Source organism: Oenanthe melanoleuca, chromosome 4, assembly GCF_029582105.1.
Source record: "Oenanthe melanoleuca isolate GR-GAL-2019-014 chromosome 4, OMel1.0, whole genome shotgun sequence".
Lineage (NCBI taxonomy): Eukaryota > Metazoa > Chordata > Aves > Passeriformes > Muscicapidae > Oenanthe > Oenanthe melanoleuca.
The window spans coordinates 34755403-34772292 of NC_079337.1; the positions used below are offsets into that span (position 1 = coordinate 34755403).

Below are 16890 nucleotides of genomic sequence, written 5' to 3' on the forward strand. Positions count from 1 at the left end.
AGCTATTCAAAACCATTCCCAATAGTGGGGCTTATATGATATGCTCAGATCATATCTAGCCTCATCTAAGGGTCAGGCAAGGAAGAAGTGACCATTCTCTTTCCTCTATCCACTATGTCAGACATCCACCCAGATTACTGGAATGGCAACTCTGGAAGACTTGTAAAGGAGTTGAAATCACATCCTAACCTTGCAGTAAGTAATTTGATTGGTAGGCCTAAAGTGCTCAGGGATGAGGGCTCTCATTTTGGTGGTGCTCCTCAGATAGGATGAGTAAAAGCCCAGCAGCTCCCTGCCATAATTTGCAGAGTAGAGTTAGGATCCTAAGAGGTTCTCTGTGGTGGGTTAGCACATTCTAAATAAGAATGTAAATGATTGCCTTTTCTGTGCAAGGTAGCACCAAACCAGCTTTCAGTACAGCAGCTCTTCCTGACTGCATTCAATACAAGTATGGGGAGTTTTATTACTAGTCTGGACACATTTATATTAAAATGAAGTATGGTGATTTCTGAGCTTGTATAGTGGTAATAAGGGTAAGAAATGCTATCCCAGGCTAACTGAGGTCAACAAACCTCTTTAAAACTAAATTGTTTAGATGCTGAGTGCTTGCTTGATGCAGAAACAGTTTCTCACTACTCCAGAACACATTCCTTTTGGTCATGTTCATAAGTAATATGGAGATTTAGAGCTAGCAAATCAAGGTTCAAAGGGCTGCCTTATAAGAGTTTGGCTTATGACATCAATGTATAAACATAGTAAGGATAATATACAAGTTCATTACAGGTGATTTTTAGCATATGATGAGAAGAACACTCTTGGAAGAGCAGGGAAGCAAAGTTTCAAATAGATTTGTCCAGAGTGTCCTACCTGATACTTGGGGAATGATGGGAAGAACTGTCGCTTTTTTTAATGTAGTGTTTAGTGGATTTACACACACACACACACACATACACACATGAAACCCAAACAGTTATAAAGGTGTTATTGGAAAACAAAAAGGTTTTGACTGGTGAATTAGAATTTTGAGCTAGTGACCAGGTATAATATCAAGACTTTTGTTGGATTTATGTTTTATCAGTAACAGTCATCTAAAGTAGAATGCAGTCCTTTTAGTGCAGCCAAGTAACTAAAGAAAAAAAGTCCATCAGAGACTACTCTTAATATTGGTGGGGTGGTGGAAGACTTAACTAGAATTTTTCTTTCTGAAGAAATATTTTTTATTGTACTTTTACCATATGACTCTTCTTGTAAAATGGTTTTAAAATATGAAAATAGCCTATTAGATGAAGTGATTGCAAAAAACTATTTTATAGAACAGTCCTAAACTGCATTTGCATCGTAGTAAATGAGGTATGCAGCATTGCAATGAAAGATATGCTAGAAATCACATATATTTTCATTATTTTGGCTTTTGTTTAATGTTCCTAATAATTTTTTTTTTTCACCTCATGTACAAAATCTCATCACATACTATTTTTACTTGTCGGGAAATTTCTATATTACAGTTGTTATGCCAGAAAGGTGAAATTGTCATTTAGATAAGGTTCTTGATTTTTTTTCGGTTTTTCTGTGTCCTACCCAGTTCCCAGTTGAATTCTAATTTCTTGTAAGGTTACTTAGGTCTTCATGAAATTACAACACAAGTCAAACTTATGAGGAGCACAAGCCATTTTTCAATAAGGATATGAGTGTTGTGAATTCTTACACTGCTTTAATGTTACTTGCTTTATCCCTGCAGGTTTAACATATTTGCTTCACAGAGAGAAAGCACATAGAAACTTATCTTGCAGTGTCAGCTAAAAGTATTTCCTTTGTTCTGTGTCTTGCTGTCTTTGTATTCAGATAAGCCTTATTAGTTCAGAGACACTTTGTTTATGTGGATTAATAAAATTCAGGAAAAGAATTTTCCAGTTAATCTTGAAGGCAAGTCAGAGTATGAATCTGGCGTACTTAGATGCAGAGAATGTTCTGAAAAGAAACATTACCTTATGTTGATGATAATCAGATGTATATTGTCCTCCAGCATATTACAGAGTGAATCTCAGCATTTTGTAGTTAACATTCTATAAAAAGAATATTATACATCTTGATTATCTTGTTTTTACAAACAAAGCAATAAGTACACTCTGGTGTCTCAATGTTATCCAGAGATATGTTGCTTTGTTGTTGGGATAAAAGGTTATTGGGCAGCTGTGGCAGAATAGGCAAAGCCCATGCTCCACTACAACATCTGTATATAAATTTGTGTGGATGAGTTGCGGGAGGAATCTTAGAAACAAACAAAAATACAGAAAAAATGCCCCCTTCTTGGTGGTAGATAACAATAATACAGATCTCTTCAGTCTACCCAGAATTTTTCTTTGCAGTGGCATTTATTTTATAATTTGAGGCAGCTAATTTAATTAATTATAATTTAAATAAATTCTTATGCAGCAAAATAGGTAATTCTGTTTCCTATAAAACGCCAACTGAAACAAACTTTGTGGAGCATAGCCAGAACTGGGCTTCATGGAACCTAAATAGTCTTAGGCATGTTCATAGGATGAGTTAGTGCAGAAAGCCACAGTTGTAGCTCCTATCCCAGGAGGTCTTTTTCTTTAGACCAGCTCCCCTTCAGGGCTGCTTGTCCCCAGACATTCACTTGTAAGACCTGACCCTAAAATTTAGGTAGGAATTTCTTGGTGACTAAGCAGCATCATGGCAGACTGAAATTCAGATGCCTTTCAAATGCAAAGTGAAATACATCAGAAGGAAGAATTTGATCCGTTCTTCCACATTAGCAGGTCTGAACTAACAGGGAAAAAGCAGGGACCAATGAAAGCAGCTGAAAGGAAATTTGTGTTCAACATCCATCATTAATCAAAAACCCATACAAAGAATATGCATAAAGTATGTGAAGGAAAATAAGATGTTCAACAGACATAAGACTGTCTCTCACAGAGCCAGCAGGAAAGCAGGGTACTTAATACTCTGTAGTGTTTGCTCAGCACTGTAATGAAGATAGCATACGGTTACTGGAACTTTTCCAGGTTTTAAGACTGAAAAATGAGACCAGCTAAGCTTAGAAATTGTGTGGAACACTGATTTTTTGTTTTGTTTTGTTTACAATGTTCCCTGTTATGAATATCATTCCCTCAAAAGGTGAAGAAATTAATGTTTACTCTTTTTTGTGCCGCGCAGAACCTGAAGCGAGTGGCCGAGACGTGGATGGATGAGTTTGCAGAGTACATTTACCAGCGACGGCCTGAGTACAGACATCTCTCAACTGGGGACATCTCTGCCCAGAAGGAGCTGCGCAAGCACCTCAAGTGTAAAGATTTCAAGTGGTTCATGGCTGCAGTGGCTTGGGATGTCCCCAAATATTACCCTCCTGTGGAGCCTCCACCTGCTGCCTGGGGGGAGGTGAGGAATAGATCAATGAATCTAACATTTTAGATTGTGGGAAATTAAAATTATTAAATCAGAGTCAACCTGATGGTAAGTAGTGTTATTATTAAGGAAGTTCACAGTGGTTGAAACAATCCCTGAACTATCCATTAAAATGAGAAACTGTCATGTCTTGGAACTATCACTGTTACTTTTGCAACTCATTACAATTTTGTGTGTACAGGGCATATAATGTATGCACAATGAGGACAAGAATGAAGAAAAATGTATGTAGCACTCATGTCACTGTGACTGCATGTCACAGATTTATTTTAGATTCAGAGAATCACCTTAGTAAAAAGGAGGTCTCAAGTCACTGCTTGGGGTTTTTTGCATATCTACTGGTATACCTCCTCCTGTCCTTACAAGGACAGTTGTGTGCAGATTGAGTTAGGGTTGCTCACACGAGAAATGTGACAAGCAAGCAAGACATGGATACTTTGCTTTTAAAATGACTGATTTTGCTTAGCTGTTCTCTGCATTCTGTAGGTGCTGTCATCACTGAGTACCAGTAGCAGACAAATACAATTTCTCCATTGATGGATGAGGGGAGGGAGAAACCACAAAAGAAGCCAATATCTGAGCATCACTTCAGAGCAGGGGCTAAGCAAACAGCAAATCTCCACCTGTGATCAAAGATGTTCTGCATTCAGACCTCTCTGAAGAGCAGAGCTGTAGCAAGCCTTGCTTTGACAGTTTGTTTTGTGCAGAAGAAATGAGAACACAAGGACTGCCAGGAGAGGAAATTACTTGCTTAGTTGCACTGAAAAATTGCTGTGGCCTTTGCCCCCAAGAACTACAGCAGTTTCACTCCATGGATAGGTTGTGTGCAGAGAGGGCTTTTTCCTCTCAGTTCATTAAGATATATAAAGAAGGCTTCACTCTTCCAGTGTATTGTGCTACTTTTTTTAAAAAAACATAGGAATATCTGTTCTGTGAGTTCTAGCCTTCTGTGATTTTCTGGGAGGTTTTTCTTGGGGCTGTCAGGAGATTAACTTTCATATTTGAAACCAGAGGATGAAGTTGAAACTTTTGGTACGATCAGACCCAAGTATGCATATTCCCAGTGGTTAAGACTGGACCACAGACTTAGAAACATGAGTACCTCTACTATTCTCCAGAATTTCTTTTTAGAAAGGCAAATTACCACATATATAAAAGATAATATAAAGATATAGAGATATAAAAAAATAACTTTCTCTGGTACTAGCAATCCTTAATTCTTATTTATAAGCTATCAGTTAAAGATGTTCAAAAACACTGCAATTTATATGTGTTGTATATAAATTGTTTCTGTCTGTTTGCTACTTCTTGACAATAATGAATTCCTTTGTTTTTAAAGTTTCTTCTTTTTTGGTCCTGCTGCCCACTCCTTATGAGATTAATGTGTACTGAGAGGTAAGGAATTTATCAGTAGAAGTCAGGCTGGATCAGATTGCTGTGACTGCTCCTGTGATCTTCCTTCACCATCTTTCTCATGTATACATGGGTGTCCTTGGAGGACTGTGATCAGGAGATGTGTAATTTCTCTGGCCAGCTGGACATTCTTTAACTCAATCAAGAGGGTATAAGAGGAGGAGCTTGTCATCCTAATATTAGTTCTTTTTACAGCAATATTAATATAATCTCTGCATAAACCCAAGTATTTTTAACAGTAAAAATCCTATCAATGGTGTGAAGTCTGTGCCTTAAATGCATTTACTAAGCTCTTAGGAAGGAGGTGAAGACCAAATATTTTCTTTTTTGTCTAAAACATACTTTCTCTAAAACAACAGGAAGAGAACTTTCAGCCCTACTTCTCTTGTTTTTCCTGAGATTGTCACATTCCTGTGCAGTTGGCACTTGAGAGGACCTTGAGAAATCTTGAAGGTCACTGGCTGTGAGAAGCTGAAAGAGGGAAGCAGACTGTAATGTTACTGCTTTGTAAGAATCACGGAGCTCTAGAAACCTTGCTGATTATACACACCTAAAGTCTGTGCCAACACTGACTGTCATTTAGTACCCCCTTTGCTTCCATTCAGAAATACTTTATATCTGCTTGCCTATGCCAGTCTGAGAAAGAGTAAACTATGAAGTACGCAGACAAGTTTGGCTCTAGTATTTGATATCTAGCTAGTAAAAGCATGTGGTGTGAAAGCAGACATCTCATAAACAGTCTCTGCTCAGTTCTTCTTTTTTTGCCAACACATTTATTTAAAATCTGACTCTTATATTTCTTGAAAAAATCTGTTTATGATAGAAAAGAAGGACATTTGGAAAAAAAAAAAAGCAATCTTTTTTCCTAAACTTGTCATGGCCTTATCTCTTACAAGTGTTTGTACCTTTTGTCCTAGTAGCTGGCAGGGTGTACATACCCTTGATAATCTGTTCTGCCTTGTAACATCTGAAATATGTGCAATGGAGCAATGTAACAGCAAATCAAGACAGATTAGGTTAGTGAGACTGTCAATTCTGTGTTTGAGTGAGGTAAATGTACTCTTTTCCACTGTGAAAAAGAGGAAAGTTTTCAATTAGGTTTTGTTCTTACTCTTTTGAATATACTCGGAAGTCTGGTACCAATTGAAAACAGTAATACATGTTTTTTCTAAGACACAATAATATATTTGTAATATGTATTTGAAGTCCTACTACCTCAAACAATAGGTGTGAATTGGACATGAGGTGTTTTCTTAGGAAGTACTTATGAATCTACAAGCTGTGATCCAGTATGAATATATTGTGTGGATATCACAGCTTCCAATATCATTGAAAACATATTTCACATTAAATCAATCATATACTATCAGGCAATGCCATTTAATTCAGATTTCATGAGTTCTATAGTCAAGGTGGTGCAAAAAAAAGTTGTTTTACTCAGTCAAAAGGGAATTATTTAATCTCAGTTTCACTTGCTGTTACATGAACTTCAGTAATTTAATGAGGAAGTGTCTCAGTCTCTGCAGCAGTGCTAAGCTGTGGAACCTGAGAGTACTCCTTTCTCAGCCCCAAACTCATGGATTTTATAGAACTGTTTTACAGCATTGACATGAAAATGTCTCACATTAAGTCAAGTGGCACATTTGAAAAAAGAAGAAAGCCTAAGAACTCACTAACTTCTCTTTCAGTTATTTTTCTTTTTTTTTAATGTGTCATCCTCTTACCCTTAATGCGTCAATCTGAGCCCAGCAAGTGTCGCACATCTGTTGTAAAAAAGTGATATAACCCCACCCTGCACAGACCGAGTGCTGCACAGCTGGACTGTTCCAATTTTTTTATCAGGATCAATGTCACACTGAATGAGAGTCCCATGTTTCTTCAGTAAGGTTTTTGGCAGCGCTTGACTTCTTTACCTTTGACTTTTTCTGTTTTATGGCTCACACAAAGGATAAATACTTCTAAAATTACTGTATTACTGTTGAGAGGAGAAGTGGCTCATTTTTCCATATTTGATCCATAGACACTGATGGCCCTAGGGTTATCTGAGAATGTAAGTAGTGCACTAAAACTGCCTCTAAGTGCTGCTCAGACAAAAAAATGTAACATAAATTAATATTGCTAATGTCTTCTAAGAGTTAAAGCCATTTTCATATTTAAGGCATTAAATCAGATACAGGGAGAGTATTGTACAAACTGATAGCACAAGGTGCTTCTGTTGTTGCTGTATCCCTGAGGATTGTCCTGACACCATCTCCACAGTTATTGTTCAGAGCTGACCATACTGAACATACAGTTGTCTTTAGATTGCTACACTGCCCCTCTTTCTGCTTTTGGCACAGACAGTTTCATGTCATGATGAGCATGCAGGGCAGCTCCCAGAACCCGTGGGAGTTTGGCTCTCCTGCTCCAGCTCACCCCTCCCTGGCTCTGTGAAGGCTTAAGTGTACCTGGGTGACAGCCTGGCTGCAGTGCAGGTGGGGCAAGGCTGCAGGAGCCAGGACATCAGCTACTACCTCAACAGCAAGTCTTGCAGGAACTCATTTGCCTGGGAAAAGTTGAGGAGTTTTAGAATTATCAAAGAATATTGGTCAATATAACTGCTGGGCTCTAGGAAGCTGTATTCTCTATGCTTCTACACCTCATCTGCTCTCTGTAAGGACTTCAGTGCCTATAGTGAGTTAGGATGGAATTTCAAGAATTGATTATGTATAATGACTTACAGATAGTGTCCTGTGCTTTTGTCAAAATTTGTTTAATTCTAAAACAGCCTTTAATATCACCACTAACCATCCTTGTCAGTCCATACATTGAAATCCTTGGAAGCATAATTTTCCTGTACGCTTATCTGTGTGTACAAATGATGGCATTTAAGGCTGAGCAAAAAAAGTTTTGTACATAGCAACTCAATGCCCTACCTGCATGACTGATAAAATCTGTCTCCTTTTCATCCCTGGTCTTAAAATTGCACAAATAGGAATGTTGGAAATGTGTTAGGATCACTAGCTATTTGTTTTCTAGTTGTAACTCATAACTTCAAAAATCCTAAATCCATTGTGCTGTGTGACTGGAGACAAGGCAGTTCAAAAGCACATTGGTGTATAAAGGCAGAGAAAAAAAAATGCCCTGTACTTCTGCTTTCCTTCCTTTGTCCATGGAAGCATCTTGGCATCTTGGGGTTTTGCAGGCTGTGTGGTGCTGATGCTTGGCAGAATGTTCCCCATGGCTCTGGCTCTGGCATGATGGCTCAGTTCAGTTTCTAGCAACTGCCAAGGCCACACAGAAGCGCCAGAGAACAAAAGCACAGACTTGACTGAAATGCCATATTACAAAAAGAAAATAAAAAACAAGCCATGACCCCTCTGCAGCTGAAAGGCTGAAACAAAAAAGGGATGAGCCAACATGTAAGCTGCAAAAAAACAGATGAAAAACTAACTCAAGCAAACCTTTCAAAAGCAGAGGGAAGAGGGGAGGAAATAAAGAACATCAGACAGATTCCAGCAGTGAATGAACTAAATGTAACTTCAGCTCAAGCCTTTTCCAGAAATGGACTGAACACATTTACTGCACAGTCCAAATGACAGAGATTGGGATGGAGCGATGCCATCGAGACAAAATTACGAAAGCCTTTTAATGCAATAAGCATTAATTGGACATGGAGTGTATTCACTGTCATTTTACAATTCTGAATCACATAAATATACCCAATTATTAATGGCAATTGTTAGCAGTTCCATTTTAATTAACTTGCATGCTGTAATAACTGAACTGATGTATCATTTAATTTTCTATTAGACCAAGAAATCTTTATCTATACAATGGAAATTTAAGTGCATTGAGAAATGATTGAACATTCTCCAAAAAAAATGTACTTAGAGAAGGTATTTCACATGAAACTTTAAAAATATGACATTAAATTCTATTCCCCTCATTATTCTTTCATGCCTCTTTTGCTGGGTGATACGAAAATGAAGGTTGTTGAGAACTAATTACCTTTCGTCTTTTTTACTGTGGGGCTGCCCAGTGCTGGATTTCTGTATCTGGTTGTGTGCATGAATAGCTAGCATTTTACCTCATCTTTAGCAACTTTTATTGTATTGAAAAAAGAAAAAATACCCTAGGACTGGGCTGGTCCAATTTTTTTTCTTTTTAATGTTTCTCTGAGCTCTGGTGAAGGATCAAAGGTTCCTGGAGGCATTTGTTCAAACTGATGCTCCCCCATCTTTTGCCCAGTCTGCGATTTTCTAAGCTAAACAAATGCACCTCTTGAAACCTTTCCTGAGCATGACAGTTTTTATATTTTTTCACTACCTCTTGCTTTCCCATCTGTGTAAATCTTTCTTGATCATGGTTAATAAACTCAATCCCACTCCTCCACAATCAAAAGAGCAGAGTAGCTCTGGCATGTGTCTTGCATGCACAAGGATATCCCTTCATCTCAATGTTTTTGTGCAATGCTGAGAAGTTTTCCATCCTTAGGATGTGTGTCAGGTATGCAATGGCAAAGTGTACATTTGCATGGTATATTATAGCAACAGAAGTGACTTCTGAAGTATTTTTCATAAAAAAGCATACTCAATTGTATCTCCATTCAGCATCTATTTTTCTTTTTAAAAAGGAGCAAAGTAAGTCAAGAAAGTCAAAATATGGACTTGCTTTCTATATGTTATACGTTTAGAATTTGTGCATGTTTCCATGCACTTTGATTACTCAGTTTCTGTTAATCTCATTGAGAGGGTAAGTTTTTTTAAGAAATCCTTTCATTATGGAGGTGTCTAAAGGATTTTTAACTAGCCAGCTAAGGTACTCAAGGAGTAATGTGCATGGATTTGCAACATAAAGTTAGGATTTTGCTCTTTTTGGTGGCAGGGGGCAAATCTATTTTGCAACCTAATGTTTCAAAGAAAATGTGTCAGCAGTAGTACATAACTGATATGACTGGTGGTCATAGATTAATTATTACTCAGTTGCTTCAGTCTAAAGAACAAGATTTTCCTTTTAAGAACAAGTTACACTGAAACATTTGCAGCAGGCATGCAAGAGGAACCTCCATGGGTAAGCTTAGGTTTCAGTGCAGATTTGTTAAGTACTTTTTAAAAGCCTAAGTTTCAGTGCGAATTTTTTAAGTACTTTTTAATTTTTTGCACTTCAGGGAGTAATGAGTGACCTTATCTACAATGGTGTTATTGTGTCAAAGAGCATGGATTGGAACAGGTCATGCCTGAATTTTTAATGCATACTGACTGCTCCCATGCCTAGGAAAGGCTCATACAGAAATCAGTTCTTTCTTATACTGTTGATCCCTCTTGCTGTCATAGGATGGAAGAAGCAGTCAGACTTTGAACTTCTCAGACTTTTTTTCTCTTAGTTTTTTGCATTAAGGTACTTTTTTTTGTCTATGACCGACCTTTCATTTGTCAAGCAGAATATTTCAAACTTTACTTCTTCTGAAGCTGCTCCTAAAAAGAGTAGTTCATTCCAGAACATGGCTGTCTACCCTGTAAAAAGTAATTTGTATCAGTTTTACGTAACTGATGGTTAATCTCAAATCCTTCAGAGCTAAACTCCTAACCTCCTGATATTGAAAGCTCAGTTCTGCAGCCCAGTTTAATGTGAAGTGTTGCTGCTTGGTTTTGCAGATTCGAAACGTGGCAGCCAACCTCTGTGTGGACAGCAAACACGGAGCCACAGGGACTGAGCTGAGGCTGGACATCTGTGTGAAGGACGGCTCAGAGCGAACATGGTCACATGAACAGGTATTTTAATGGTGCAAACAGAAAATCAGGGTAGCATTGTTGCTTCTCTTTCCCAGGTTTTAAACCTTTTCTGAGGGCTTCCCGTTTTCTTAAGGTAAAACAGCGTGCAGATATAGTTCCTGAATTATTAATGACCTGAATAGCTTTTACAAAGTACTCCTTAATATAAACTCAGAAATTCCAACAGCCACCTGGGCTGTCTTCATTTCCAAAAGGAATTGCAATGCCCAGAGATCTTTTTGAGGCCCCATTCTCCCGCACTGTGTAATGAAAACATGCTGATTTTGGTTGAGTTACCTGAAAATATTTTAACTATAGTACCAGGCCTTTCACAGCTCCAGTCATTGTCTTTTTTAATGCTTTTATCTCAACAAGCAGTTATATTTTAAACAAATATGAGGCATAAGTGAGATAAATGGGTAAAAGCAAGCAAAAAAGCATTTCAAAAGGAAAGGAGTTATAAAGACTAAAAAAAAAGCTTTTATTTCAGTTGGTTGGGTAGAAAACTATTAGTTCTCAGGAGTATGGAGGAAAAGAGCTCTAATTTTTACTCATTGTGAGTGCCATAGGAAAGGGATCACGACTTACAGGCCATGGGTCTTTCCACTGTGAGCAGAATCCAGATGAAAAGTACAACCTAACCATTTACTAGCAAATTTGGTGAGTGACTCTTTCACAGGAAAAGGTCCCAGATTAGTAAAAGATTCCTAATGCTGAGGAGAAAAATTGACCTGGCAGTCCTACATGACACTTAGTAAAAACTTAAAAGCTCAGGAGAGAGGAGTTCTGAGGGGTATTTGAAGTGCTGAGGTCAAAAAAGCATGCTCTGAGGATACTGAGAAATGCAGGAGGAGAGCTGCAAGTGCATGAAAGCGAGAAGCTGAAGGATTATCTCAATTTAGGTAAGTGCCAACATGGCAAAAAAGGAAGTTGCTGAAGGAAGACTCCTTCAGATAGCTAGCAAAGATACTGCATGGGGATAGGGTGCCAAGACTAGATAAATATTTTTCTGTTTTGTTTCTGAGAGACATACAGTAATTCAAGGAGTTAATTGAAGGAAGTCGTATGGTCCAGACTGGACCCATCACAGTGTTCTCTGGCTTTAAAATCTGCAAAGCTACAAACCCTCCTCAGGAAGGGAAGGGAGGAATACTGAGGCTGCCAGATACAAGAAAGGAGGAAAAAAAGTTGGATGAAAAGGTGAGAGAAGAAAAAATTGTTTGCAGAGAAAAGGGAGACTTGAAATATCCTTTGAAAGAATAAAGGGGAAATGACACGAAGGGAGAAGGAGGTTACGGAGGAATCCATGTTTCACTGTAGTCCAGGGTGCTGAAACGTTTGGGATCAGACTGGATCTGAAGGTCTAACTCTGTGCTAAGGACACAGTGACTTCATAAGAATCAGAAGGTGAAGCTAACACTAAGGGAGTTCAACCCGCCAGCTCCTCAGATCCCAGAACCAGAGCTGGAAAGCCTCAAGCCCTTCGGTGCTCGACGTGTGCCCCAGGAACAGCATGAATCGTCTCCGCCAGGCTGGTGACAATGCCATTCTCTGGCATTGCCGGAGAGCGTGGCGAACTTCCCGGGAGCGCCTCGTCCTTGCGGCGGTGCCGTGCGGTGCGCCGGGCGGGCGGCAGGGGGCAGCGCGGCCCAGCGGAACGGGCCCGCCGCCCTCAGGGCTAGGCCCCCTCACAGACAGCGCCCCTCAGGGCCAGCCCCCCTCACAGACAGCTCACAGACAGCGCCCCTCAGGGCTAGGCCCCCTCACAGACAGCTCACAGACAGCGCCCCTCGGGGCCAGCCCCCCTCACAGACAGCGCCCCTCAGGGCCAGCCCCCCTCACAGACAGCTCACAGACAGCGCCCCTCGGGGCCAGCCGCCCTTACAGACAGCTCACAGACAGCTCCCCTCAGGGCCAGCCCCCCTCACAGACAGCTCACAGACAGCTCCCCTCAGGGCTAGGTCCCCTCACAGACAGCTCACAGACAGCGCTCCTCAGGGCTAGGCCCCCTCACAGACAGCTCACAGACAGCGCCCCTCAGGGCCAGCCCCCCTCACAGACAGCGCCCCTCGGGGCCAGCCCCCCCTCACAGACAGCTCACAGACAGCTCCCCTCAGGGGCAGCCGCTCTCAGAGCCAGCGCCCCTCATAGACAGCTCACAGACAGCTCCCCTCAGGGCCAGCGCCCATCACGGCCAGCCTCTCTCAGGGACAGCGTCCCTCACGGCCAGTGTCCCTCAGGGCCAGCCCCCTCACAGACAGCGCTCCTCATGGCGAGCATCCGTCACGGCCAGCCCCCTCATGGCCAGTGTCTCTCACGGCCGGTGTCCCTCAGGGCCAGCGCCCCTCAAAGACAGCTCCCCTCAGGGCCAGCGCCCATCACGGCCAGCGTCCCTCACGGCCAGTGTCCCTCACAGACAGCGCCCCTCATGGCGAGCGTCCTTCACGGCCAGCCCCCTCATGGCCAGTGCCCATCAGGGCTAGTGTCCCTCATGGCCGGTGTCCCTCAGGACCAGCCCTGTGCTGCTGTCACACTCGTCTGTGGGGCGTCAAACCCCGGGCCAGCCTCGCAGAGCTCCTCTTCCTTCTTTATATCTCACGGAATTTGTTGCCTTCATGAGTTCTGCATACACCAGTAGAAACTAGCAGTATTGGTGAAAGTATCAAGTATTTTATTATCATATTTCAAATAGCATGGATTGGCGCTGAGCTGGACTTGTAATTTCTGGTATAAATTTACAGAGTTCAGTGGCAAGCTACAGTAGCTTAGTGTAACCAGTGCGACAGGCATCAGTGCGAGACAGAGATGATCCTTTGTGCCTCTTGATTCATGTCATGTTACTGGGCAGGAATTAAAAGCTGACAGTCTCAGGCACCATGCCAGGGGAACATGCCTTTAGCAGACCCCAGGAGAGGAAGAAGACTTCCCACTTCAGGGCTTTGCAAGCCCCACTGGGCTAGCAGCAGTCAAAAGGTTTGCAGGGTGCTTACAGGCTTTCTGGTAACAGGAGATGGCTGAGAAGTGTCACTGTGGTTTCTGGAAACTTCCCCAAAGTTAAGAGCCAGAGGGGAAGAAAAGGGACAGGAGGATATGTCATGGCACTGCATTCTTCCGTATCTGTTTTCTCAAAGCTGGCTTTTGGCTTCAGGGGAAATTGAGGCTCTGCTGGACAGATAACCAACAATAAAGGAAAATGACAGGTATCACTGTCTATTATCAGGTTCCCCAGCCTTGCCAGGGAATGGCTGGACAGACACCATCTCTAACGTGGCTCAGCAAGTGCCCAGCTCTTCCTTCTCTGCTTGGAGGTATAGTTCAAGCCAGAGTGCAGCTCTGAAATGTGGTATTTCATCTTTGGATGGGGGCACATGTTGTCCCCTCAAGTATAATGGCACAGCCAAAGCACAGCGCCAGCTGACGGACCCCAGCCAGACAGCGAGTAATTGAGCGACGTTGCCAGGCTGGAGAGCATTAATGGCATCAAAAGGGCCTTTGTCTATAGACAGTCCCAAGCCAATGGCTCTATCAGGCAGTCATTCTTCAGGCCCTGTGCCAATTATAAATGAAGCTGGAAAGCTGTATTTTCCACTTAGTGCGTGACAGGGCTCAGCTACATGAAAAGGCAAAGCATGAGGGCTGAGGGGTTGCCTGATTGCAAATGCAGAGGATGGGGCTGTGTTTTACAGACTCTGGTATGAGAGAAGGCAAAAGAGAATGAGCATCCACTGAGCCAGGACAGAGCGTTTCTTGGGTTCAGCAGGGAACTGTGAACAGTGAACAGCAACCCCATGTGTTGCAGGTGAAGAATATCAGCCTGCTGTTTGTTAATAATGTGTCTGGGAATTTCGTGCAGCCTTGTTTCAAATCAACAAACAGTCAGAAATGAATGAAGTACAAAAAGGGTACAAAAAGGCTCAGCCATTTCTTGTAAAATCTGACACAGTTTGTACCTAACAAAGGAACAACAAAATCCAAAGTAACAAGTGGTGGCAAAGCAGAACATTATATACTCTGGGCTCCAGCTAATAACATGTAGCATTGTTGGACATTATGCAGTGGGGAGATAATATTTATACTGGTCAGATTCAGTGTTAACTAGAGGAAAATTGCTGTTTAAAAGAGGAAAACTTAGAATTATGAGATTGGAAAGATTGTACACCTTCATGTTGTGTCTGTTATTGCAAGACTTTAATAACAATTGGGTGCATAGAGAAGTGTAACCTTTTTTTTCTTCTCTCTCTTAGTCCTAAAATTGAGTTCCTGTCCCTAACAAGGTTGCTTTTATAGTCACTATCGTGAAGACATACATGTTGATTTAAAATTAATACTGTTTTTAAAAAATGGGTGGATAAAGGAGGAAAAATAATCTAAGCTAGTCTAAATATTGAGATCTAGTATTGCACAGATTTTTGTTTTCATTGGAAGAGAATAAAATCACCCTGCTATTACCATGTCTTGTCTTGCAAACAGGACATAGCCTTGGCAGTCTTCAGAAACCACAGAGGAGTGGAAAGAGCAAAGGAATAGTCTGGATCAGTATGATCTGATTTAAAGGCTGCCTTGAGCTCTTTCAGGTGTACTGGTGCATTCAGTAGCATAATAGTCCTCAGGCCAAGGTCCAGAGAGCAGCAAGAATTGGTCCCTCAGCTCACCACTCATGCACAGAATGAGAAATTTGGTGAGCCACCCACTAGGAAAGATGAGGCTGGTCCCAAAATAGAATCTCTCTCTGCAGTAGTAGTAATGAGAGTGAGAATATCACAGAAGCACTCTTCCACACCATTCCTCTAGGTATTTGTTATTCATCACTTTGAACTCCAGGTTTATTATGTGTCTGTAGAAAGGTAAAGGATAAGATAAAGAAGATGGCTTTTGTTGGCTTTTTGTTAAAGGAAAATTGTCTCAGGCTTCTCTTTTCCTGAAGAAAGAGCAGTGTAATGTTTTTCTGTACCAAATCTTACTTTGCCTTTGCTGGTGAAATGATAAGTTATTGTAGGAAGTCCATGAAGATGCTTCAAAGAAACATGAAGAAAAGTGGAAAAAGATTTAACCTTTTGAAAAGCAGAAATTGCTTTGAAAATGAGGTTAGAGCTGTCCACTGCATTTTACTGCAGATAAATGTAAAATGCACTCTGGGAGATGGAAGAAATAAGCAGGACACAGAGACAGACTACGAAAACGCTCTCTAGAAAACCTATAATGCAGATATAAATAGGGAGTAACAGCAGCTAGGAGAGAGAACAAAAGCTTACAATAAGACATGGTAAAAAAAACCAGTAAATATTCAGATATATGTTTGTATTTAGGGCCTATAAGCCAAAAGAGACAGTAACACCTTTCAAATGTGGTATTCAGAGGATGGTACAGCACTGAAGATGCAGTGTTTTTAAGAGGTGTTTTATTCAGGAAGACCATGGAAAGAAGATAACTATAGCAATGAAAAGGTTAAAACCTGAGGACCACTGCAGAATTGTTCAGGATCAGACCCACATGATATTTATTAAGCTTCAATTTATAGCTGGTTTTATCAGGGAATGTACACACTGGAGAAGCAGGGTGCTAGATAAGGGCCATAAGGAAGCTGTGATGAGGTGTTGGAGACAGTCTGAATTCAGTATGGGCAGCTGAACTCAGTACGTGGAGCTACTTCTCTGGATAATGAGCCTGCATGCAGTTCTGCATGAACCATCTCATCTGAGCAGTTTCTACTGGCAAAGTTTGCTCATTTAAAGAGAGCTTCACTTTCTCAGTGTTAACATTTCTTTTTTTTTCCTATGGTAAATCAAAAGTCATGCAGAAAGCTGAATAGCACTCACTCAAAAAAGAAAAAAAAAAAAGAAAGAAAAGAAAATAACCTCACAGCTCTTGACAGAGCTTCTAGGTAGTAATTTACAGCCTGCAACCTCTTTTCTGCAAGGATTGGTCCATGGAAAGGAAAATGCACTCCACGTCTTTAAATTTGATGCTGTCAGACCTGTCACCTTCATCTGATGATTGAAAGACTGCAGTGTCACAGCATCACTTCAGACAGCTGGTGTCTAATTGAGAAGGATTCCTCTATTAACTGTGACCCTCCATGACTCCTCTCAGGCAGTCAGAAAAAGGGCTTTGACAAGCTGTCTGTAGCTCACAGGTTTCACAGTGGAAGGATGAAGATCATTTAACATGTGTTGTTTGGGGAAAGAAGACAGTTGAGAGAGGCTATGGTAACAGTGTCCCCCATAAACAGAAGGAAACTGCTCATTAAACATAGGAAAGAGACTGTGATGGGAAGATCTCTCTGGGCAGCTTGTTC

At 41.0% G+C, this 16890-nt stretch overlaps 1 protein-coding gene and 1 long non-coding RNA gene across 2 annotated transcripts in view; one reads left to right on the forward strand and one right to left on the reverse strand.

The window, feature by feature from the left end:
- Positions 1 to 16890, forward strand: part of GALNTL6 (polypeptide N-acetylgalactosaminyltransferase like 6) — a 425461-nt gene that overhangs the window by 397469 nt on the left and 11102 nt on the right. The window contains exons 9-10 of the mRNA XM_056490455.1: positions 3181 to 3402; positions 10479 to 10595. Coding sequence (XP_056346430.1) covers positions 3181 to 3402; positions 10479 to 10595 — 339 coding nt within the window. The remainder of the gene's footprint in view (positions 1 to 3180; positions 3403 to 10478; positions 10596 to 16890) is intronic.
- Positions 1 to 16890, reverse strand: part of LOC130252661 (uncharacterized) — a 40150-nt gene that overhangs the window by 17301 nt on the left and 5959 nt on the right. The window contains exons 2-3 of the long non-coding RNA XR_008840409.1: positions 10247 to 10337; positions 1986 to 2063 (exon numbers count right to left, since the gene is read on the reverse strand). This is a non-coding gene — a long non-coding RNA (uncharacterized LOC130252661). The remainder of the gene's footprint in view (positions 1 to 1985; positions 2064 to 10246; positions 10338 to 16890) is intronic.